Source organism: Pipistrellus kuhlii, unplaced genomic scaffold (genome assembly GCF_014108245.1).
Source record: "Pipistrellus kuhlii isolate mPipKuh1 unplaced genomic scaffold, mPipKuh1.p scaffold_m20_p_20, whole genome shotgun sequence".
Taxonomy (NCBI): Eukaryota; Metazoa; Chordata; class Mammalia; order Chiroptera; family Vespertilionidae; genus Pipistrellus; species Pipistrellus kuhlii.
Window position 1 is genome coordinate 12,431,309 of NW_023425516.1, and position 21,969 is coordinate 12,453,277.

General features: G+C 55.3%; 3 protein-coding genes across 6 annotated transcripts in view; 2 read left to right on the forward strand and 1 right to left on the reverse strand.

Annotated features, from left to right (window-relative positions):
• Nucleotides 1-1,174: 1,174 nt before the first annotated feature.
• COMT (catechol-O-methyltransferase) lies at nucleotides 1,175-21,890 on the reverse strand. 2 transcript variants are annotated; one of them, XM_036449107.2, is made up of 5 exons: nucleotides 21,786-21,890; nucleotides 7,523-7,808; nucleotides 6,287-6,480; nucleotides 5,235-5,366; nucleotides 1,175-1,970 (listed from the first exon to the last, which is right to left on the reverse strand). In XM_036449107.2, the coding sequence occupies exons 2-5, from the start codon at nucleotides 7,806-7,808 to the stop codon at nucleotides 1,770-1,772; spliced, it is 813 nt and encodes a 270-aa protein (XP_036305000.1). In that variant the 5' UTR covers nucleotides 21,786-21,890; the 3' UTR covers nucleotides 1,175-1,769. The 2 variants fall into 2 exon arrangements, with proteins under 2 accessions (XP_036305000.1, XP_045441454.1); XM_045585498.1 differs by lacking the exon at nucleotides 21,786-21,890 and adding an exon at nucleotides 7,977-7,987.
• On the forward strand, nucleotides 18,329-19,996 carry LOC118725568 (transcription initiation factor IIA subunit 1-like). Its single transcript, XM_036449499.2, has one exon. The coding sequence runs from the start codon at nucleotides 18,568-18,570 to the stop codon at nucleotides 19,687-19,689; it is 1,122 nt and encodes a 373-aa protein (XP_036305392.1). The 5' UTR covers nucleotides 18,329-18,567; the 3' UTR covers nucleotides 19,690-19,996.
• TXNRD2 (thioredoxin reductase 2) overlaps nucleotides 21,815-21,969 on the forward strand; it is a 46,523-nt gene continuing 46,368 nt past the window's right edge. Inside the window, exon 1 of one of the 3 annotated variants that reach the window (XM_045585496.1) lies at nucleotides 21,815-21,964. In XM_045585496.1, coding sequence (XP_045441452.1) covers nucleotides 21,841-21,964 — 124 coding nt within the window. In that variant the 5' untranslated portion in view covers nucleotides 21,815-21,840. The remainder of the gene's footprint in view (nucleotides 21,965-21,969) is intronic. The other 2 variants (XM_036449150.2, XM_036449149.2) reach the window with 2 other exon arrangements.

Here is a 21,969-nt window from a genome sequence, read left to right on the forward strand (position 1 = left end):
GGAAAGCATTATACACAAAACCAAAACAAGACTGTATTGGTAAACACGTACACTTTTGTAAGAAAATTTAAAAATTAAAAAAAGCGACCAAGGAACGTCTCTCACGGCTCAGATCTCTCGCCGCAAGCTGATGGCTCCTGTTTGCCAGGTGGGGAGTGGGGCGGGGGGATGGGGGCCCAGTGCCCAGAGGGACCTCAGCTCTCAGGCCCCCGGCGGTTCCCACACACACACACACACACACACACACACACACACATCCTCCCAGACTCACTGCCATCCCCTCGCTACATACAAAGAGGAGTGGGCTTGCTCCTGGGCGGTGGGCTGGGCCCTGAGCCCCAGCGTGGTGTCCTGGGCAGAGGGGCTCACCCAGGACAGGTGCTCCCCTGAGCTGGCCAGAGGTCCAAGCAGGCTGGGGGTTGGGATGGGAGGGACAGGGCTGGGGCTGGAGTTAGTGGATACAAATCAGCTCTACCTCATTCCTCACCAGCTGTGCAGCCTGGGCTGAGTCTTTTCCATAAACAAGGCTGAGTGGGCCTGGGGCGGTGCCCCCATTAGTGCCACCGGGGGGCCCTGAGGGACCAGCTGCCGGAGGCCATGCCTGGCACTGCCGCAGAGCCGTGTCCTCCATCCCCCCACACCTGCTTGGCCAGAGATGGGTGTGAAGGGTGGCCAGCTGCCCTGTTCTGGTTTCGCAGGTGACCCAGCCTGCAGCTGTCCAGGTGGGGCTGTGACTGGCTCCTGGCCGGGTGACACAGCCTGCAGCTATCCAGGTGTGGCTGGGACAGGCTCCTGGCCGGGTGACACAGCCTGCAGCTGTCCAGGTGGGGCTGGGACAGGCTCCCTGGCCGGGTGACACAGCCTGCAGCTGTCCAGGTGGGGCTGGGACAGGCGCCTGGCCGGGTGACACAGCCTGCAGCTGTCCAGGTGGGGCTGGGACAGGCTCCCTGGCGGGGTGACACAGCCTGCAGCTGTCCAGGTGGGGCTGTGACCGGCTCCTGGCCAGGCCACTGGAGGAGCAGTGCTGGGGGCTGGGAGCCCCTGGGCATGTGGACAACATTGGCATCCAGTCAAGGGGAGCACTGTGTGTTTGGTGCCAACATGGAGGGCGCCAGCGGAGGGAAAGAGCAGCGTGGTGGTTGAAAAACACACACAAAGTGGACCTCTTATATTTAAATACTTAGATCTTTAATTACTGTCTTAGTATCTTTTAGTCATGATTGTCAAGGTATAAAATTGTTAAAACAGTCAGCCAGCTTTAGTGAAGTTGCATTTCTTTCTTGAAAAGGAGAAGGGAAAACCCGGAGGAATCAGAGAGGTGTGATGTGTTGTTGGTCACAGTGCCCTCGCTGAGGCAGTGCTGCTGCCCGGCGACTGCAGAGGACAGACTGGGTGCACAGCCCGGTCTCCAGATGTTCCCACCTCCCCCCTCGCCCGGGCGAAGGGCCTGTCCGTGTAAGAAACCCTACTAGGGTGCTGGTAAGAGGGCCGAGGGAGCCACGGCCACCGCCTCCCCTGGCTCACTGTTCACGCATAGCTTTCCAGATGGACTGCGGGGATGGGGCACGGTGAGCAGCTTGCTCTGGGCGGGGGGCCGGGTGTGACAGCTCGGGGCCATGTGCAGAGGGGCCGGTGTGGCTGGCCTGGGCCTCGCAGGCCTTGTGTGTGTGGCATGGAGGACAGAACTGCAGAAGCAGAGAGGGCAGCAGCGAACCCATCGTGACCTTCCTAACCGGGCTTGGGGGGGGCCCCCCGCGGAGTGTGGGCGGTCAAGGCGGGGCCGGGCTGCCCGGGCCCATGTAGACGGCCTTCTCCAGACCGTCCACGGTCTGGGAGTACTCCAGGAAGGAGGAGAAGTGCGTGCAGTGGAAGCGGCTGTTCCCGCGCACGTACGCCAGGAACTCGGGCGTCCCCGGGCAGATGACGTTGTCGGCCAGCAGCACCGTCCCCTTGCGTAACAGGCCGCACTCCTGCGGGGGACAAGGCGGTGGGAGGGGGTGCAGGTCAGGGGTGCCCAGCCAGTGTGCTCCAAACCAGCAGTTCAGGGGCACCTGACCAGGTGGGGGGCTCCCTATGCTGCTGGCCTGACCCCCGGTTTCACCCCCTCACCTCCTGGGGTCACATGAGTCTCTCTGCAGCTTCCCCTCCCCCAGCATGTCCTCTGCAAGAAGGCTGTGCTGGCCAAAACCGGTTTTGCTCAGTGGGTAGAGCGTCAGCCTGCAGACTGAAAGGTCCCAGGTTCGATTCCAGTCAAGGGCCTGTACCTTGGTTGCAGGCACATCCCCAGTGGGGGATGTGCAAAAGGCAGCTGACTGATGTTTCTCTCTCATTGATGTTTCTAGCTCTTTATCTCTCTCCCTTCCTCTCTGTGAAAACTCAATGAAATATATAAAAAAAAAAAAAAAAAAGAAAGAAAAAAAGAGAAAAGAAAAAAGAAAAAAGAAGGCTGCCGACAGGACCACACACAAGGGGCACCCCCAGGTGACCGGACATCGGACTGGAACTCTGCGCCCAGGACAGAGTCTTCCTGGGGTCCCAGCCCTCCTGGCCGTGCTGGCTGCGGTTCCCTCCAGCCTGTGGGCTGTGGGGCAGCCGAGGGCCCTCCAGCCAGCGCTCCGGACAACAGGCACGGGTGAGGTCACGAGGCTGGGGCAACCCACGAGGCAGAATTGCAACAGAAAGGATCATTACGAGTCACGGAGTGTTTTCTCTTCCAAAAGAGAAGGAACCGAATTTTACGCCAGCACAGGACACAGGCCCCTGGAGACTCCTGCCAGAAGCGCAGTCTGAGAAGCCGGCTTGTGCTAGCTGCCCGGGAGGAAACGGGGTGTGAGCACAGGGGGCCAAGGGCGAGGTGACTTTAACACTGTGTCCCCAGTTCGGCCCTTCAAGGAGTGGGCGTGGGCTGGGCCCAGAAACTGGCTTCTAACACAGAGAAGCAGAAGCCCCAGGGACTAGGTCACACCCAGCCCCTCCTTCTGTCTGTCTGTCTGTCTGTCTGCCTCTTGCTCTCTGACCCCTGGCTTTGGGGGAAGCCAGCTGCCACGACTGAGGACACCTCAAGCCGCCCCGTTGGTGACTCAAAGGTGCCAAGGGACTGAGGCCTCCTCCAAGCGGCCACCTGACTTTGAACTGGCACCCTGCCAGCCCTATTCCCAGCGGAGGGGCGGGGCAGCTGGCCCTGCCCCGCACAGGCCAGGGGCCTGCAGAGCCCCCGGTGAGAAACGCAGCTGGTCCCAATCGGGGCTTCTCTTTGGAGAGAATTCCCAGCCTCGAACGAGGAGCACTGAGAACACGATCAGGCTCCTGGTGACGGAACGGCGGTGTTTGCTGCTCTTCCGTCCGTGCCGGCCCTGTCCTCGCCATCACACCCAGGCTGCTGGAACCCTCCCCGCCCTGTGACACAGGCCCGGCGGGGCGGCCGCCTGCTTTCTGCCCTGAATACCTGACTTCCAGGTTCCCGCCCCTCTGCCTGGTGGACCCCCCCAGGCTCAGGAATGCTTTCTGTTCACATTCTGCCTCGTGGTTGGGTTGCCCCAGCCCAGGCGTCTTCAAACTACGGCCCGCGGGCCACATGCGGCCCGCAGAGGAGTCTGATCCGGCCCGCCAGGGTTTTTTGGGCAGTGAGCGCAGCCGAGGTGTTACAGTAGGAATTAGTAGTTCATATAATCCGGCCCTCCAGCTCTCTGAGGGACCGTGATCTGGCCCCCACTTTAAAAAGTTTGAGGACCCCTGCCCCAGCCTCTTACGGGTTTTAAAACTGTGTCCATGCCCTGGGGCTACTGCTTCTCTGTGTGAGAAGCCAGTCTCTGGGCCCAGCCCACGTCCACCTCTTACGGGTGTTGTCCGAAACTCTGGCTGGAGGGCCCTCGGCTGCCCCACAGCCCACAGGCTGGAGGGAACCGCAGCCAGCACGGCCAGGAGGGCTGGGACCCCAGGAAGACTCTGTCCTGAGGCACAGCCTCTCCCCCCACCCCACCTCTCCTGGTCACCTCCTCATTGCCCGCATGTCTCAGCCAACTCAGGGCCTGCCCCACTTCCAACCCAGGGTCCCCTTCCTTTCCACCACCAGCACCCACTGCCTCCCTGAGGTTCGGGACACCTGCACCCCTCCTCACGGCCATCCCTCCCCACGCTCTGCCCGCCCAACGGGGATCCTTCCTGGACCCCAACCTCACCCTCGTGGGCTGGGAGCCCATGTGGCATTTGAGGCCATCCACACACAGCTCTGGCCCTCTGGCCCAAGTTGGCCCCCACCTGGAACATCCCGTGCCCTTTCACACCCCCCGGAACCACTGGGTTCCAGGTGCTTCCAGTCCCTGCACTGGGCAGAGTGTCCACCCGGAGGGAGCGGAGGTGGGGGAGCCTGGGACAGGTAACATGGGGCGGTGCCAGGCTGGCCCTCGGGCAGGGAGGCGGGGGTGGGACAGTGTCCCAGGTCCTCCAGGAGGGCCCAGATGCTTCTAAGAGTCCTCTTGACCGCCCAGGGAGGGCCAACGCATCCGTATTAAGTGCCGCGTGTCAACTCACTACAGGCCCCAAGCTTAAGGTGACCAGACGTCCCGATGTCTAACAGTTTGTCCCGCGGCCCGCGGCGTTTTTTAAAAAAAAGTCCCAATTTTTCTTTCAAAAATAAATAAATAAATAAATCAGGACTTTTTTAAAAACGCCGCGGGACAAATTGTTAAAAATCGGGACTGTCCCGCCCAAAGCGGGACATCTGGTCACCTTACCCAAGCTCCACCCTCCTGACAAGGCAGCCCAATGGTCACCGCTCTGTGCCGGCTGAGCAGCTGGCACTGAGGGCCGGGCCAGTCTGGTGATGGGGACATGGGGGGTGGGGGAAGGAGGGCAGGAGACGCCGAGTTCCCTAACCCGCACCATCCAGCAGGGAGAGCCAGCACGGCTGCCAGGCTGCTTCCCTCCTGCCTCCTCTGCCCTGGGCCCTCTTGGACCAGGCCATCTGGTCCAGGAGCGCCCGGCCTGCTGCCCTGGCACAGGCCGCCTGAGCCCGTTCCTGGTCTCCTTCCTGCCCCGGGGCCTCCTGCACGCAGCCCTCTGAGCTCCCTGACCATCGGTGGCCAGCAGGAGCCACCTGTGGCCCCCCGGCCCCCCCCCCCCCCCGGCAGGGCCACGCTGGAGCGCTTGGCTCCTCAGAGGCGGAGGCCCCCCGGCCAGGCAGCCCATGCTCGCCGGCAGCCGGTGCATCCCCACCGGGCAGCGGCACAGCTCACCTCCAGGAGGCGGGTGTCCGGCAGGTACCGGTCCTTCCAGTGGTCCAGGAAGACCATGTCCAGCGTGTCCACGTCATACTTCTTCTTCAGCTGGGGGATGATGTCCTGGGACGCCCCAAGGATCACGGTGACCTGCAATGGCGCTCCATCAGTGCCTGTGCCCACGGGGGTCAAAGAGCACCCCCCCCCCCCCGCCGCCCCCAGACTCCTAGGCAAATCCACCCACAGTTCCTCTGCGGTTCTGGGGACACAAGTCTCCGCTCTGCCCCTCCCTCTGCGGAGGTTTCCTGCTCTGAGGGATGGGCAGTAAGACTAAGGCGACCAGCCGAAACCGGTTTGGCTTAGTGGATAGAGCGTCGGCCTGCGGACTGAAAGATCCCGAGTTTGATTCCGGTCAAGGGCATGTACCTTGGCTGTGGGCACATCCCCAGCGGGAGGTGTGCAAGAGGCAGCTGGTCAATGTTTCTCTCTTATCGACATTTCTAACTCTCTATCCCTCTCAATTCCTCTCTGTGTAAAATCAATAAAATATATTTAAAAAAAAAAAAAAAGACTAAGGTGACCAGACGTCCCATTTCTTCCTTCCTTTCTTCCTTTCTTTCTTTCTTTTTAATATATTTTATTTATTGATTTTTTACAGAGAGGAAGAGAGAGGGACAGAGAGTTAGAAACATCAATGAGAGAGAATCATCGACCAGCTGCCTCCTGCACACCCCCCACCGGGGATGTGCCTGCAGCCAAGGTACATGCCCTTGATGGGAATCGATCCCGGGACCTTTCAGTCCGCAGGCCGACGCTCTATCCACTGAGCCAAACCGGTTTGGGCAGACGTCCTGATTTTTTAACCATTTGTCCCGCGTCCTGGGACGTCTGGTCACCTTAAGTAAGATGCCCTCACGGAGCTGCTGGAGGCCCGTGATCCCTGGCCCAGGAGGCGTTGAGGCCTGGCTCCCGCGGGACAAACGTGTTTTGAACTATGTGGGGCAGACCCCAGGCCTCCCCCTCCCACCCGCCCACCCCTGGCTCTGTCACGGGCGGGGGGAGGTGCGCACCCTGTCCTGCAGGCCGGCGAAGTCCAGCATCTGCTGGGTGATGGCGGCGTAGTCGGGATTGAGCTCGATGGTGAGCAGGCGGGCGCCGGGAGCCAGCAGGCGGCCCATCCGGACGGCCGAGTAGCCGCAGTACGCCCCCAGCTCCAGCAGCACGGAGGGGCGCTGCTCGCGCACCACCGCGTCCACGATCTGGCCTTCAGGGGTGGACAGGGGTGAGCGCAGGGCGGGAGGACACCCACTCTGAGTCCTGGCCCCCCCAGCCCTCCCCCAAGGCCCCGTCTCACGGCACTGACCCCTCCCTCCCCCCCAAACCCCCATGGTACCGTAGGCCTCTGCCTTTCCACACACTGGCCCTTCTCTTTCCACGTTCCCTGGCTGGCGCGTACTGGCTCTAACCCAGAGCTGCCCTCTGTGGAAGACCCCCACCCCATCCCCACTCCACCCAGGGGCCACTCTCAGTCCCTGGAGCCAGACAGTAGCTGTCGTTTGTCCTCAGGGCTGGACTTCAGGGCGTGCAACACAGCACATTCCATGCTGGAGTCCAAGGTCAGGAGGCAGCCAATGCCTGGGCCGGGCAGAGTCCAAGGAGCTCTTTGCACCCTCGTGCCTGGCAGGGACACCCAGGAACCCACTGTCCACCTTGCACCAGCCGAGCTCTGAGGTATGGCGTGTGAATACAGGGCCTCCTGGAGCCACTACTGTCCCCCCTAATACTGGCTGTTGGTCTGCGGCAAGGGGGGGGGGCGGGGGAGACGCTACGCAGTGGCCTCCTGAGTGGCTTATCAAATGTCCCTCTCGCCAAAACCGGTTTGGCTCAATGGATAGAGCTTCGGCTTGGGGACGGAAAGGTCCCGGGTTCGATTCCGGTCAAGGGCATGTATCCCCAGTATCCCCAGTAGGGGGTGTGCAAGAGGCAGCTGATCGATGACTCTCTCTCATCGATGTTTCTAACTCTGTATCTCCCTCCCTTCCTCTCTGTACAAAATCAATAAAATATATTAAAACAAAACAAAACAAAACAAAAAAAACACCACCAAATGTCCCTCTCTCCCCATGGAGACAGGGATGTGTGGGTGTTAGGGTTTCTGCACAGGCTTGACCCCTGGCTGGACAGGTGGCTCCGGCCCCCGGGGCTCCAGATGAGTTCAATGTTCAGAAATGGGGTGATAGTTGGCTGTGCTGCCCGGTCTGGGGTCCCCCTCCCTGTAGTCGCCCCCTGCTGGCCGGGCCGCCCACCTTTCTTGTCGCCCACGTTCATGGCCCACTCCTTCTGTGAGCAGTAGGTGTCGATGGCGTCCAGCACGCTCTGCGGGTCCCCGGCGGCCGCGTGCTGCAGCACGTAGCGCAGGATGCGCTGCTCCTTGCTGTCCCCCATGAGCAGGTTGCGCACGGGCTGCAGGACGAACTCGTTCCAGCCGATGAGGAGCAGGCCACTGGGTCCTCCTCGTAGGCACAGCAGCAGCCCCAGCAGGGACAGGCCCAATAAAAAGGCTGCCCACAGCAGGGGTGGGGCCTCCAGCATCTGAGATAGGGCGGGGTGGGCGGGGGAGGAGGAGAGAGGAGGAGGAGGAGGAGGAAGTCAAGGGGAGGGTGGCCGGCTTCAGGGCTTGGTGGCTGGCCAAGGCAGTCCTGAAGCCAGCTGGGGGGAGGGCGGGGAATAGGGCTCAAGCTCCCCCACGTTAGTGCAGACCTGTCCTCCTGGCCCTCCTGCTTCCTCCTGCGTGTGTTGGTGCTACTGGGTTTTTTGTTTGTTTTTAAAATGTAATCAATGGTATTCTTTTTTTTTAAATAAATATATTTTATTGTTTTTTTACAGAGAGGAGGAGAAAGGGACAGAGAGCTACCCTTTCCCCTCGAAAATAAGACAGTGTCTTATATTATTAATTTTTTCTCCCAAAGTTGCGCTAGGTCTTATTTTCAGGGGATGTCTTATCTTTCCATGCGCTAGGTCTTATTTTCGGAGGATGTCTTATTTTCGGGGAAACTCGGTAGAAACATCGTCAATGAGAAAGAAACATCGACCAGCTGTCTCCTGCACGCCCCCTACCATGGATATGCCCACAACCAATGTACATGCCCCCCCCCCCGACTGGAATCGAACCCAGGACCCTTCAGTCCGCAGACCGACGCTCTACCACTGAGCCAAACCGGTTTCGGCTGTTGGCGCTGCTGTTGCAGGCAGTTAGGCATGAGGTCAGGTCCAGAAGGTCATCAGGGCGGAAAGCCCCAGGTGCCTAGCAATGCAGGGTGGGACCTCCCTGCAGGGTGACCTTTTCTCCCCTCGCACATGAGGTTTGGACCCCTTGACCTTTCCTCCCTAGAGATAGTAACATCTAGAGGCCTCGGTTGGTCTTCAGCTCCAGGCCCAGAGAAGCAACAGAACCAGCCATGGGACCAGCTGCATGGAATAGTGACCCCCCTGGCCTGATGCCAGCCAATCCATCAGTGGAGACCACTGAGTGGGCACACCTGGAAAGCTACGGAATATTCTATTAAAGCTCTTGTCCTGGGATCTCCCCTAACATCGCAGCCCTTAAAACCCTTAGAATGGAGGACCCGGGGCCCTCCCTGTCCCAGGAGTAACCCTGTCCCTTCCTCTCTCCCACCTCCCTGCCCAGGCATACTGCCATTAGCTTCCTCATTCCCAAGCTCCGAGGGCCCTTCCACTTTGACTCCCATAACCAGTTTCCTAAGCCCAGTGGTCGGCAAACGGTGGCTCTCGAGCCACATGCGGCTCTTTGGCCCCTTGAGTGTGGCTCTTCCACAAAACGCCACGGCCTGGGCGAGTCTGTGTTGAAGAAGTGGCGTTAGAAGACGTTTAAGCTTAAAAAAATCTGGCTCTCAAAAGAAGAAGTTTAAGTTTAAAAAAATGTGGCTCTCCCACGAAATGTCAATCGTCGTGCTGTCGATTTTGGCTCTGTGGACTAATGAGTTTGCTGGCTACACAGAATGTGCTGTGTTGCACGCCCTGAAGTCCAGCCCTGAGGACAAACACGACTTCCTCTCCCTCTGTGACTTGCCAAATAAGTGTTCTCTTCCAGTTGGGGTCTTGCTCTGAATTCTTTCCTAGTCGGAACCCAAGGACTGAGGTTGCTGAACCCAGGTCCGGACTGACCCCACTGGTCTAACACCTGCTGCCCTCCCACTGCCCGCCGACAACACCACCATTGTCTCCCTGGTGCTGATGGGGCCCACGGCTCAAGAGTTCTACCAAGTGCCCAATCGCCCCTGCTAAGAGCTTCCGGCTAAGGACGAATCCTCAGGCAGACGGCCCAGGTGTGTGTCTGACAGTCCTGCTTGGGGGCCTGCTGGTCACAGTCCCCCCTCTCTGGGCACTTTCCCAGACAGCCTGGGACCAGCCACTGCCCTATGGGGGGCACAGCTGGCACAGGGGAGGTCCTGTTCTAAGTTCAGCCCAGGTGGGTGCCCACTCAGAATGGTCTGGGGTCTCATGTGGTTCTTCACGTGAGTTTTCAGATAAGGACAAAGCCAGTCCTCAGGCCAGGCATAGGGGGCGAGTCTATCTCCCCCCCGCCCCCCCCGCCCCGTTTTTCTTTTTTAAATATACTTTATTGATTTTTTACAGAGAGGAAGGGAGAGGGATAGAGAGCTAGAAACACCGATGAGAGAGAAATATCGACCAGCTGCCTCCTACACACCCTCTACCGGGGATGTGCCTGCAACCAAGGTACATGCCCTTGACCGGAATAGAACTTGGGACCTTTCAGTCCGCAGGCCGACACTCTATCCACTGAGCCAAACCGGTTTCGGCTGAAGATTTTTTTTATTAAGAAAAAGGGAAAGAGAGAGAGAGAAACATTGATGTGAGAGCAAAACATCAATTGGCTGCCTCCTGAATGTCTCCTGCCGGGGGCTGAACCAGCAACCCAGGCATGTGGCCTGATCAGGAATCAAACTGGCAACCTTTTTGGTGCATGGGACACCCAACCAACTGCCCCACACAGGCCAGGGCTCCAGGCCATCTCTGGACAAGGAAGGCCAGCCCTGCCACCTGCCCCCCAGGGTAAGCAAGAGGTGCCAGCTCTATCCACTGCCACAAGTGCCGGTTGGCCTCCCCTGGTTGGGCATTCCTCAAGCAAGTAGGTCAGGAGCCAGCCACGTGGAGCCGGGCCAGGGCCCCCGGAGACAGGGCAAGGCCTGGTTAGCCCCGAGATTTCCAAGTGTGCAGGGCGCATGCTCAGATTTCAGGCTGGAGACTGCACCATGTTAAAGGACAAAAGGGAGAGGATTATGGGAAGCTTCCCTCAGCAGGGTGGTCACTCACAAGAAAGGCCCTTTAGGATCCTGGCAGCCACGCAGGACCCTGCTCTCCACGAAGCTCCCGCTCGGAAAGGCACCCCCAGGGGAGCAGGCAGGCCCAGGGCCTGGGAGGGGCGACCCCCTCCAGAACAGCTGACGGCCAAAACCGGTTTGGCTCAGTGGATAGAGCGTCGGCCTGCGGACTGAAGGGTCCCGGGTTATTTATTTATTTAATACATTTTATTGATTTTTTTACAGAGAGGAAGAGAGAGGGATAGAGAGTTAGAAACATCGATGAGAGAGAAACATCGATCAGCTGTCTCCTGCACACCCCCCCTACTGGGGATGTGCCTGCAACCAAGGTGCATGCCCTTGACCGGAATCAAACCCGGGATCCTTCAATCCCCAGGCCGACGCTCTATCCACTGAGCCAAACCGGTTTTGGCTCAATAAAATATATTTAAAAAACAAAACAAAACAAAACAAAACAAAAATGACACTTAAAAAACCAACAAACAAACAAACAAAAAACAGCTGTCAGCCCAAACCCCACCGCCCTGGACCACGAGGAACAGACAGCGGGCAATGAACGTCAGAGCTGACACTCCACCCAGGGGAGTGTGCACACTCCAGGCTCCCTCAGGCCACAGGGCCTGTTTACACAAGGCTGAGCGCTCAGCAGGTCCAAGTTTGCACAACCAATGGGCCCAACTCCTCGCTCCACACCCCTGCTCCCAGCACCACCCAGGCCTTCAGAGCAGATTTCCCCGCACGCCCCCCCAGTGGGGATCGAGCACGCAACCTGGGCACGTGCCCTTGACTGGAATTGAACCCGGGACCCTGCAGTCCGCAGGCTGATGCTCTCTATCCACTGAGCCACACCGGCGGCCAGGGCTGGGGAGTTCTTTTGCCTTGAGGTTATCACCAGTGGAAACTGTAACTTGAAAATGGCCAGGGTCCAGATATCTGAGCCATTTTCGCTCTCCACCTCCCCTCCTCGGGGGAAGGAGCACGGAAGGCCTCGGAGAGGCCACAGCCCCGGAGACAAGGGACAGGCCCTCTGGTCCTCGCCGGCCCCCCCGGGGTGAGGAGGGCACATGCACCGTACCTGATAGAAAGCAGGAGAAATGAACGAAGGCCGGTGTTCCAGGATAGCAATTTCCAATTTAGACGTGACAGATAAGACCAAAGGCCAGTTACAAAGAGTACATACCAATCAGGGAGAGAAAGACGAGTGAAGGCAGCACGCACGAAGCTGACAGGAGGAGGCCGGGAGCCCAGAGCAGACACGGGAAACGAGGAAAGGTCCTGGCACCGGAGTGGGTGACCCTGGGCCTCACCAGCCTGACAGAGTGTGAGTCAGGCTTGTTTCTGCGGAAGCTCCGGGGCCCGCGGGACAGGACACACCCCGCAGGTGAGGGGTCACGTGGGCAGAGGGCATGATAGGCAAGGACAGTGCCTCTCCTCTGGGGCTCGGATTCCCAGGACTGTTCACAGAGCTCCTGCCTGCTTCCAGCCACCCCTGTGCTGCTGCTGCTGCTGCTGCTGCTTCTTCTTCTTCTTTTTCTTCTTCTTCTTTTTAAAGAATAGCATTTTTTAAAAATATATATTTTATTGATTTTCTACAGAGATGAAGGTAGAGGGATAGAGAGCCAGAAACATCGATGAAAGAGAAACATTGACCAGTTGCCTCTTGCACACCCCTTACCAGGGATGTGACTGCAACCAATGTACATGCCTTTGACCAGAATCCAAGCCGGGACCCTTCAGTCCACAGGCCGACACTCTATCCACTGAGCCAAACCGGTTTTTGCAAGAATAGCATTAAAAAAAAAAAAAAAAAATATATATATATATATATATATATATATATATATTTTTTTTTTTTTTTTTTTTTTTTTTTTACAGAGAGGAAGGGAGAGGGATAGAGAGCTAGAAACTTCGACGAGAGAGAATCATTGATCAGCTGCCTCTTGCATACTCCCTACTGGGGATGTGCCCGCAACCAAGGTACATGCCCTTGACTGGAATCGAACCTGGGACCTTTCAGTCCGCAGGCCGACACTCTATCCACTGAGCCAAACCAGTTTCGGCTACACCTGTGCTTCTTTATTATTGTTACTATTATGGCTAGGGTGTTTGGGTGGTGAGATCCTGGGCCATTTTGTTTTATTCTCTGTATTTTAAAAAAAACACAACCTACTAAATGTTAGAAATAAATATCTTAATCAAGAAAAAGTATTCTGCTTAAATAGCGAATTACTTGGCAAACTCAGGGATCGTGGACTATACATCTCAATCCCCTGAATACTCGAATTGTGTAAGCATCTGGCTTTTAAATCTCTACCTCTAGGTCTGTCTGTCCATCGTTATGGACAGAAGGGTGCAGAGAGGGGCCCCACCTGTGGGGTGGCCTGTAGCCCCTTCCCTTCCTGTAAGGAGCGGGTGGCAGGCCCGACAGGCAGGGCAGCTCTAAGCAGGGCCCAAGTGGCCCCACGTGCAGGGGCTGTCATGCTTCCTCACCGCCTGTCACGCCCACCTCCCACTGGCTCTTCCAGGCCCCCTGGAGTCATGGGGCTCAGGGAGACACTCAGGGTACTATCCCCCACCCCATGCAGTGCCTGGGGGAATGGGCTTCAAGTCCACCTCATCTGGTCCTCCAGCAACCCTGGAGAGAGGGACGCGCTGCCCCTGGCCACCAGCTGAGCACGGGTGACTGGCCACACTGCCTCCCAGTGGGCACCTCCCCTTCTAACACCGAAACCCCACTAGACTTCCCTGACTGCAGGGTCATCCTGTTCCTAAACCTCCCTGCTCTGAGTTGCCCAGCAACGCTGGGCGAGGTCACACCCACCCAGCCCTGGGAGAGAACAGTCCGGGTCCGCCCAGAGCTTTGCAGAACAAAAGGGCGGACGTGTGAAAGAGTCATGCCGAAACCAGTTTGGCTCAGTGGATAGAACGTCAGCCTGCAGACTGAAGGGTCCTGGGTTCGATTCCGGTACCTTGGTTGCGGGCACATCCCCAGTAGGGGGTATGTAAGAGGCAGCTGATCGATGTTTCTAACTCTCTATCCCTCTCTCTCTTCCTCTCTGTAAAAAAATCAATAAAATATATTAAAAAAAAAAAAGAGAGTCATGCCATCTATAATAATAAAAGCATAATATGCTAATTAGAGCGGACATCCTCCCGGACTTCCTTCTGGACGTAGCTGGGACTGTGAGGGAAGCCTGGGTCCCAGGTGCCTGCCAGCAGCCAGAGGGAAGCCGGCAGCCGGGGGCAAGAGGGCCTACGCTTGCAGGAATTCCGTGCATCGGGCCTCTCGTCAAAAATGAAATCACACAGACTCCACAGAGGAAGCCACCCAGAGTGTGCAGATGTTCTGACCTGGGGTTTTGCCCGGCGAGTCCTTCGTGGGGAAATGAGTAGTAAACACAGGAGCTCCTCTTGCTTGGGGCCCTGGGACCTGCATGCCCGCTGCTCTGCCCTGGGGAAGAGCTGAGGGTGAGGGCAGTCTGCTCCCGGCAGACAGACAGCCTCAGCGTTGTTTACAACGGCCAAAGCCCAGCAACCGCCCAAGCGTCCATCCATCGATGAATGAACGGGGAAGAAAATGTGGTCTATCCACCCAACGGGACATCGTTTAGTTAAAGCGAATGCAATACGGATAGATGCTACTCCACAGGTGGGCCTTGATGACATTATGTGCCCAGGACAGTGTGGCACAGTGGGTTGGAGGGTTGTCCCGTACACCGAAAAAGGTTTTGGCTTCAGTCCTGAGTCAGGGCACATATTCAGAAGGGAAAGAGCTGTCTCTCTCTCTCTCTCTCTCTCTCTCTCTCTCTCTCTCTCTCTCTCCCCTCTTCCCTCCCTTTCCCTCTCTCCCTCTCAGAATAAACTCAGGCGAGGATATAAAAAATAAAAATAAAGACGTTATGCTAAGTGAAATAAGCCAGACACAAAAGGACAAATATTGCCTGATTCCACTTATATGGAAAAGAACAGGCAACTCCATAGACACAGAAAGTGGAATAGAGGTTGCCAGGGGCTGGAGGGAGGTGGGATTACTGCTGAATGGATAGAGTTTCTTGTTGTTGTTAATCCTCACCCGAGGATATTTTTCCCTTTTTTTTTGAGAGAGTGGGAGGGGAAGAGACATAGAGAGAAGAGAAAGAATCGAGTGAGAGAGACATGTTGATTGGTTGTCTCCCACATGAACCCCCAACCAGGATTGGGGATCGTGTCTGCAACTGAAGTACGTGCCCTTTGCCTGGAATCGAACCTGGGACCCTTCAGTCCACAGGCCGACGCTCTATCCATAAGGCAAAGCGTTTCTTTTTGGAATGGTGAGAAAGTTCTGGCAATACTGGCCGTAGTTAGACAACAATGCCACTGGATTGTACACTCAGAAATGCCAACGTGGTACGTTTTAGGTTATTATGCTTTACTATGGTAAATAAACAAACAAAGAAAAGAAAACAGTGGAAAACCAATAGCACAAACCTCCGGCACTCCTGTCCCAGAAAGGGAAGGGACATGCCGTTCCCCAAGGAAGCAGGACTGAGAGGAGCAGCCAAGATCTCTGCTCCCTGGGGGACCAGACCCAGGAATGCCTCTCTGCTGCCCGCTGCCTGCCATGATCCAGACTCCCGCAGGCCTGCACACACCGAGCGGGACACCTGCCTCCAGGGTGCACGCTCATCTCCCCCACTCTTTTTAAAAAAAATATTTTATTGATTTTTTACAGAGAGGAAGGGAGAGAGATAGAAACATCGATGAGAGTCATCGATCAGCTGACTCTTGCACGCCCCCTACTGGGGATGTGCCCGCAACCCAGGTATATGCCCTTGACCGGAATCGAACCCGGGACCCTTCAGTCCGCAGGCCGATGCTCTATCTACTGAGCCAAACCGGTTTTGGCTCCCCTCCCCCCTTGGAGGCAGCAGAAGGGGTCTTCCTGTCCCAGCAGAATCTGCCCACCCCACATGCTTCCACACAGCGTGCCAGTGTGTGAATCCCATGTACAATACATCTCAGACAACACAGACATGGGCAAGGGGCAGGCCAGGCCCTTTCCCAAAGCCACGATAGCACGCCCCTCCCCCCAAACTTTCCTTAAATAAGCCCATTCTTTGTAAAATTATATATTTTATTGATTTTTTTACAGAGAGGAAGAGAGAGGGAGAGAGAGTTAGAAACATCGATGAGAGGGAAACATCGACCACCTGCCTCCTGCACATCCCCTACCAGGGATGTGCCTGCAACCAAGGTACATGCCCTTGACCGGAATTGAACCCGGGACCCTTCAGTCCGCAGGCCAACACTCTATCCGATGAACCAAACTGGTTTCGGTGAAATAAGTCAAGGGCACATGCCCTGGGTTGCAGGTTTGATCCCCAGTAGGGGGTGAGCAGGAGGCAGCCGATCGATGGTTCTCTCTCATCATTGATGTTTCTATCTCCCTCCCCCTTGCTCTCTGAAATCAATAAAAATATATTTAAAAAAAAATCTAATCTAAGATGCCCATAAAAAGTTCCACAAAGAACACTTTAAAAAACCTGGTTCCTAGACTGGTTTCATGGGTCCAGCACTACACCTGACAAGCTCAAGGGAGGCCTGCACGGGCGGGCCTTACAAACTCAGAGACCGAAAGTAACCACGCAGGATGGTCCGAACAGAAAAATTCCCAACTGAAAGTGAGTCCGATCTTTATCTTGAGCAAGCCTGTCCACATTGGCTTTGTTTTTTTTGCCTTTAAGGTAACATACCTTTGAAGATTAGTTTAAGAAGATTACTCTTTACGAGGCCCCTCAGGGCACAAGACCGGAAGCCCTCATCTGTTATTTTGTTTCCCATACACCATCTCTAAGTGCTGTAAATATTAGTTATAGCTGTGCTGTAACCTCCAAGAGCTGAGTGTCTCTCCGGTTTACTTTTAAAAAAGTAGTTTATTGATTTTGAGAGAGAGAGAGAGAGAGAGAGAGAGAGAGAGAGAGAAACATCGATGTGAGAGTGTAACATTGATAGGCTGCCTCCTTCACATCCCCTACTGGGGACAGAGCCAGCAACCTGGGCATGTGCCCTTGACCAGGAGTCCGACCTCCCTGTGCATAGGACGACCCCCAGCCGACTGAGCCACACTGGCAGGGGCTCCCGTTTACTTTCTATTTAATCCCAGAGATTTCCCGCCCCCTGTTTTGCTTCCTCTGGCCCCCTGAACCCTCCCAACGGCCCCTCACGGGGAGCGTTTTCTCAAGCCAGTGAGATGTTGCTTCCGGGCAATTGGCAGTTTGGCTCAAAAAAAAAAAAAAAAAAAAAAAAACCTCATAAAAATTCTCTACAGGTTTGGACGCTTCTTATAACAACATAAACCAGGCCAAATTTAATGACACGACTTATTTTGAAAAAAAGAATAATCACTCTGATCATCTTATTTAAAAAACAAACAAACAAACAAAAAACAACTCTGGCTATCTTTGATCAAAAAGGAGAAAGTGACTGTAGAGATAAATTTCTCAACGGAGAAAAAAATGCACCCTGAGGAGACCAGTCCTGTTCACTGTCTTCGAGATTTTATCACCTACAGAGGAGGGACATGGGTCTGCCATCTTATACACATTGTCAGCCTTTACCAAGTCATTTAAAAAAAAAATCTATCTATCTATCTATCTATCTATCTATCTATATTATTGAGTTTTTACAGAGAAGAAGGGAGAGGGATAGAGAGCTACAAACAACCAGCTGTACATGCCCTTGACTGGAATCGAACCTGGGACCTTTCAGTCTACAAGCTGCCGCTGTATCCACTGAGCCAAACCAGCCACGGCTGATACATGTTTCTTGTAATGATGTTTCTCTCCCTTTCTCACCTTCCTCTCTCTCTAAAATAAATACATTGTTTTTTACATGCTGGATTGCTTGCACCATCTAGCAAATATTCTCTATTACCAAGTCCCAACAGATGGTTCAGCTGTTCCTTAAGGAACAAAAGATAAGCAAACAGGCAATGGACCTTCATTCTTCTCTCCTTCAAGGAGAACAGGATTTGATAAGGTCTCTCTCCTTGACCAAATCCTCCCTGAGCCTTCTCCTCAACTAGGCCTCAACCTTGGCCTATAAAGACTTGAACAAACACTAACACAGTTTCTAACAGCTCAAGGCTGCCCCCATCCATCCCCAGGAGGACCCCATCCCTCCCTTAAGGTGTCTGCCTGTTCCAGCCAATAACCGAGGACACACCCGTCTCCCTGCCTCGGTGGGAGGGCAGGAACCTAACGTCCCTAAGTGCCAGTGAGCAAGCTAGTGAGCCAGGATGAGCAGTAGAGGGAAACGGAGACAGACGGGTAGTTCAACTGCCGTGTGCCGCCGTCTAGAAGAATCTAGATGCCAAGCAGTTTCTAGACACCTAGTAAATCCCCTAAATCACTTAGGAGCGGATGGCTTGCACTTTGGGAACCAGAGGGAAAATAGCTTCAATGCCTGACTAGGAAGACAGCAGGAATCCAATTAGTGCCATTGGCCAAGCACACCCAAGGATAGATGAGATTAAGGGAATCAATCTCATTGTGGTCCATCAGCATAAAGTGGATTAATATTCTATTGAGACCCTCCCCTAAAGGCCAGGCTATAAAACCCCTGAGGAGGGGCTGGCGCTGCAGTCGGTGGCGGCAGCGGTGGCGTGAGGACCTGGGGAGAGGCGATCTGTGGTGGTTTCCCTCCTGGGTGCAGCGGGCAACGGCCCCTGGACTCCTCCAGAGTCTTGGCTTTTTCTTTTTCTTTCTTTTTTTTTTTTTTAAGGGCGATTCTCGAGGTTTTAAGCTTCGGGAGGACTGCCCCCTCCTTCCTCCTCTCACCGCTCCCCTCTACTCCTTCAGGATCTGATTTTGCTTTACCCCACCCCCCTTTTACCCCCCAGTCTTGCGGTGACTTGCTTGGGTCACCCTCCGGCGATTTTTTTGTTTGTTTTGTTTTTCCTTTGGTTTTGTTTTTTAGCTTGTTTTCTCGGGGTTGTGTTGTGTGTGGAAATGGCGACCCGGGCAATTACAAACAGCATGCCTAACTTTTACAGATCCGTGATCGAAGACGTTATCGATGAGGTGAGAGACATCTTTTTGGAAGAAGGAGTCGACAAACAGGTCCTGATGGAACTGAAAACCCTGTGGGAGGATAAACTAGCGCAGTCGAGGGCCGTGGATGGATTTCATTCGGAAGAGCAGCAGCTTTTACCGCGAGTTCAACAGCAGCGTCAAACCCAGCAACAGTGGCCTCCTCACCACCACCACCACCACCTGCAAGCTCCACCGCAGCCCGCGGCCCCTCAGCAAGCGCGGCCCCGGCAGGTCCTCATTCCTGCACCGCGGCCAGCTGCCGCGCCACAAGCTGCTGCTGCTCCGGATTCTAAGCTGACAAAGCCCATGAGTGCATCCAACGTGAGTGCTGCTGCTACAGCTGCCATCTTAGCACTCCCTGCTGGAGTGACTCCCGTGCAACACGTATTAACAAGCTCAGGCCAGCTTCTTCAAGTGATCAGAGCAGCCAACGGTGCCCAGTATATCCTCCAGCCTCGGCAGCCCGTGGTTCTGCCGCAGCAGGCTAGACCACCCACGCAGCCTGGCGGAGTACAGCAGGCATCGGCCCCTCTTCCTGGAGGGACTTCGCCACAGACAGCGGTCATCCTCCAGCCTCAGCAAATCGTATTTACCGGAAGTAAGGCTCGAGTTATCGCCACCACGGCGGGGGCTCCCACCCCAGCCCACGCGCGGATAACGGCAGCTGGCCAACAGCCACCGCAGGCCCAGCCTGCCCAGCAACAGGCTCCCTCGGTATTGCAAGTGGATGGAACTGGGGATACATCGTCTGAAGAAGATGGCGATGAAGAAGATGACGACGATGAGGAGGAGGAGGAAGACAAAGAGAAAGGTGGAGCTGAAGGTGGGCAGGTCGAAGAGATGCCCCTCAACAGCGATGACGACGTGAGTGACGAGGAAGGAGAGAAACTCTTTGATACCGAACACGTGGTTGTGTGCCTCTACGATAAGATACACAGAAGCAAAAACAAGTGGAGATTTCATCTCAAGGATGGCATTATGAGTCTTCAGGGAAGAGATTATATATTTTCCAAAGCCTTTGGAGATGCAGAATGGTGAAGCGTTGGTTCTTTGCTTTTATAAATAAGATGAAAGAAACTTTAAAAAAAATTAAAAGGGACCGTTTGACACTTGGGACATACGCCAACCAAAACTTAACTTCTGCATGCCAGAAAAAGTGCTGTGGAAGCAAAGCTACCGGAACAAAGAGGCCTTGACAGCACAGACACTACTTCTAACGGGCGAGCCATGGAACTGCAGCGCCTGGGGTTGCTGGGGATTTTGGGGTTTTGTGTAGGAAAACCCTAATTGTCCATGTTAAATACAGGTGCCTGCCACTGGTCATTAGCATGTAAAGCTTTGTCTGTATTCCTTCTTCCGCCTTGGGTTCAATCAGAAAACACTTGTTAGAATGAAATAAAGAAACTTCCCTTTTGATAGGCTGAAACGAAACTGCTTATTGTATGTGGTTCTATTTGGTGAAAATTGCACGTGTGCTTTTTTATTTATTTATTTATTTATTTATTTATTTATTTATTTTTTAATATATTTTGTTGAGAGGAAGGGAGAGAGATAGCTAGAAACGTCGATGAGAGAGAAACGTCGACCAGTTGCCTCTTGCACACCCCCTACTGGGGATGTGTGCGAAACCAAGATACATGCCCTTGACCAGAATTGAACCTGGGATCTTTCAGTCCGCAGACCGATGCTCTACCACTGAGCCAAACCGGTTTTGGCACATGTGTGCTTTGTACAAGAGGGCAAGGATTATGGTGCTGAATTAAAAAAAAATATATATATATATATATATATATATATATATATATATATATATATATATATAATTTGATTTTTTTACAGAGAGGAAGGGATAGGGATAGAGTTAGAAACATTGATGAGAAAGATCAGCTGTCTCCAGCTGCCTTACTTAGGTGGACCCGCCACGAGCCAGGTCCCCTTTCCCGTAAGTGTCACGTGGACCAATTACAAAAAAAAAAAAAAATCTGCTTTTTGTAATTTTTCACTTTCCTGACTCTCTCAAGCCCCCATACCCTGACCCCCGAGCCCCACCCCCCATTTTATTCTCCCTTTAAAAACACCCAGTTTCACCTAACCGGTGTGGCTCCGTGGCTGAGTATTGACTTGTGAACCTGGTGATCAAAGTTGGATTCCCGGTGAAGGCACATGAGGGCAGGATCCCCAGTGGGCGGCATGCACAAGGCAGCCGATCAATGCTTCTCTGTCATCATTGACATTTCTCTCTCTTTCTCCCTTTCCCTTCCTCTCTGAAATCAATAAAAAAATATACAAAAAAAAAGACATCCAGTTTCCTCTGAGCATTTTATCCTTTGCCCTGGATAAAATTCATCCTCACCGCCTGAGCTAGTGTCTGGCTGTGTTCATCTAGGACACTGTCCTTTCTCTGCACAGGACTCGCCCCTCAGAGCCCCGCTAGGAGTTGGGAGACAAAGGCACTTGGCAGGCGTCCCTGGCTGGAAACCCCCAAAGTTAGCAGGCCGCCTAGGCCTGGGGCCACTTCCCCTTTCTCTCCAGTCCGGGGCTACTGTCATGGCCTCCTGGTGCTGGGGCAGCCTTTTCCTATGATTGGTGCCCCAAGGCCTGCAAGAGGGAGCCTGCTGGGGACATCCCCGAGCCCCCCTGGGCCTGGGCCCTCACTATCCCGCTCCCAAGGTTAAGGATCCAGCTCCAAGGTCAAGGGTGACCATCTCTCGGGGGAGTCAGGACCTGACTCTGCAATCAGGCACCAGGTCAGGGCCCTCCCCCAGCGGCAGGTCCCCCACCCAGGAGTCTGGATCCCCACGGAAGTGGGAGACCACCCCCCCCTAAGTCTGGATCCCCCCCAAGTCTGGACATCCCCATCTCCAGGTCGGATCCTGCCCCACAGCACAGAGCTCCCTCTCCCTCGGTGAAGCCTGGCTCCCCTCCCAACTCCTGCCCTGAGACACCCCCCCAAACCCCCAAAGGTCGGACCCCTCCATCAGGGTCTGAACCCCCCACCCCTCCAACCGAATCCCCAACTCCACTCCAGAGACACCCCCAACCCGCCCTCCTCACCCCCCACCCCAGGTCGCAGCGCCCCCGCCCGGCCCGGACCCCGGCCGGGGCACCAGGCGCGACCGGCCGCGCGCACTCACCTCACCCGGCGGCGCAGGCAGCGCAGCGGGCAGCCCGGCCCGAGGCCCCGCGGCGATGGCGGCGACGGCGGCGACAGCGGTGCTGGCGGCGCTGCGGGGCTTCTTCGGGCGCTTCCGGTGGCGGCCGCAGGCCCCGGCCTTGGCGGGCGGGGTGCGGGGCGCGGCGCGGAGCGCGGCAGGTAGG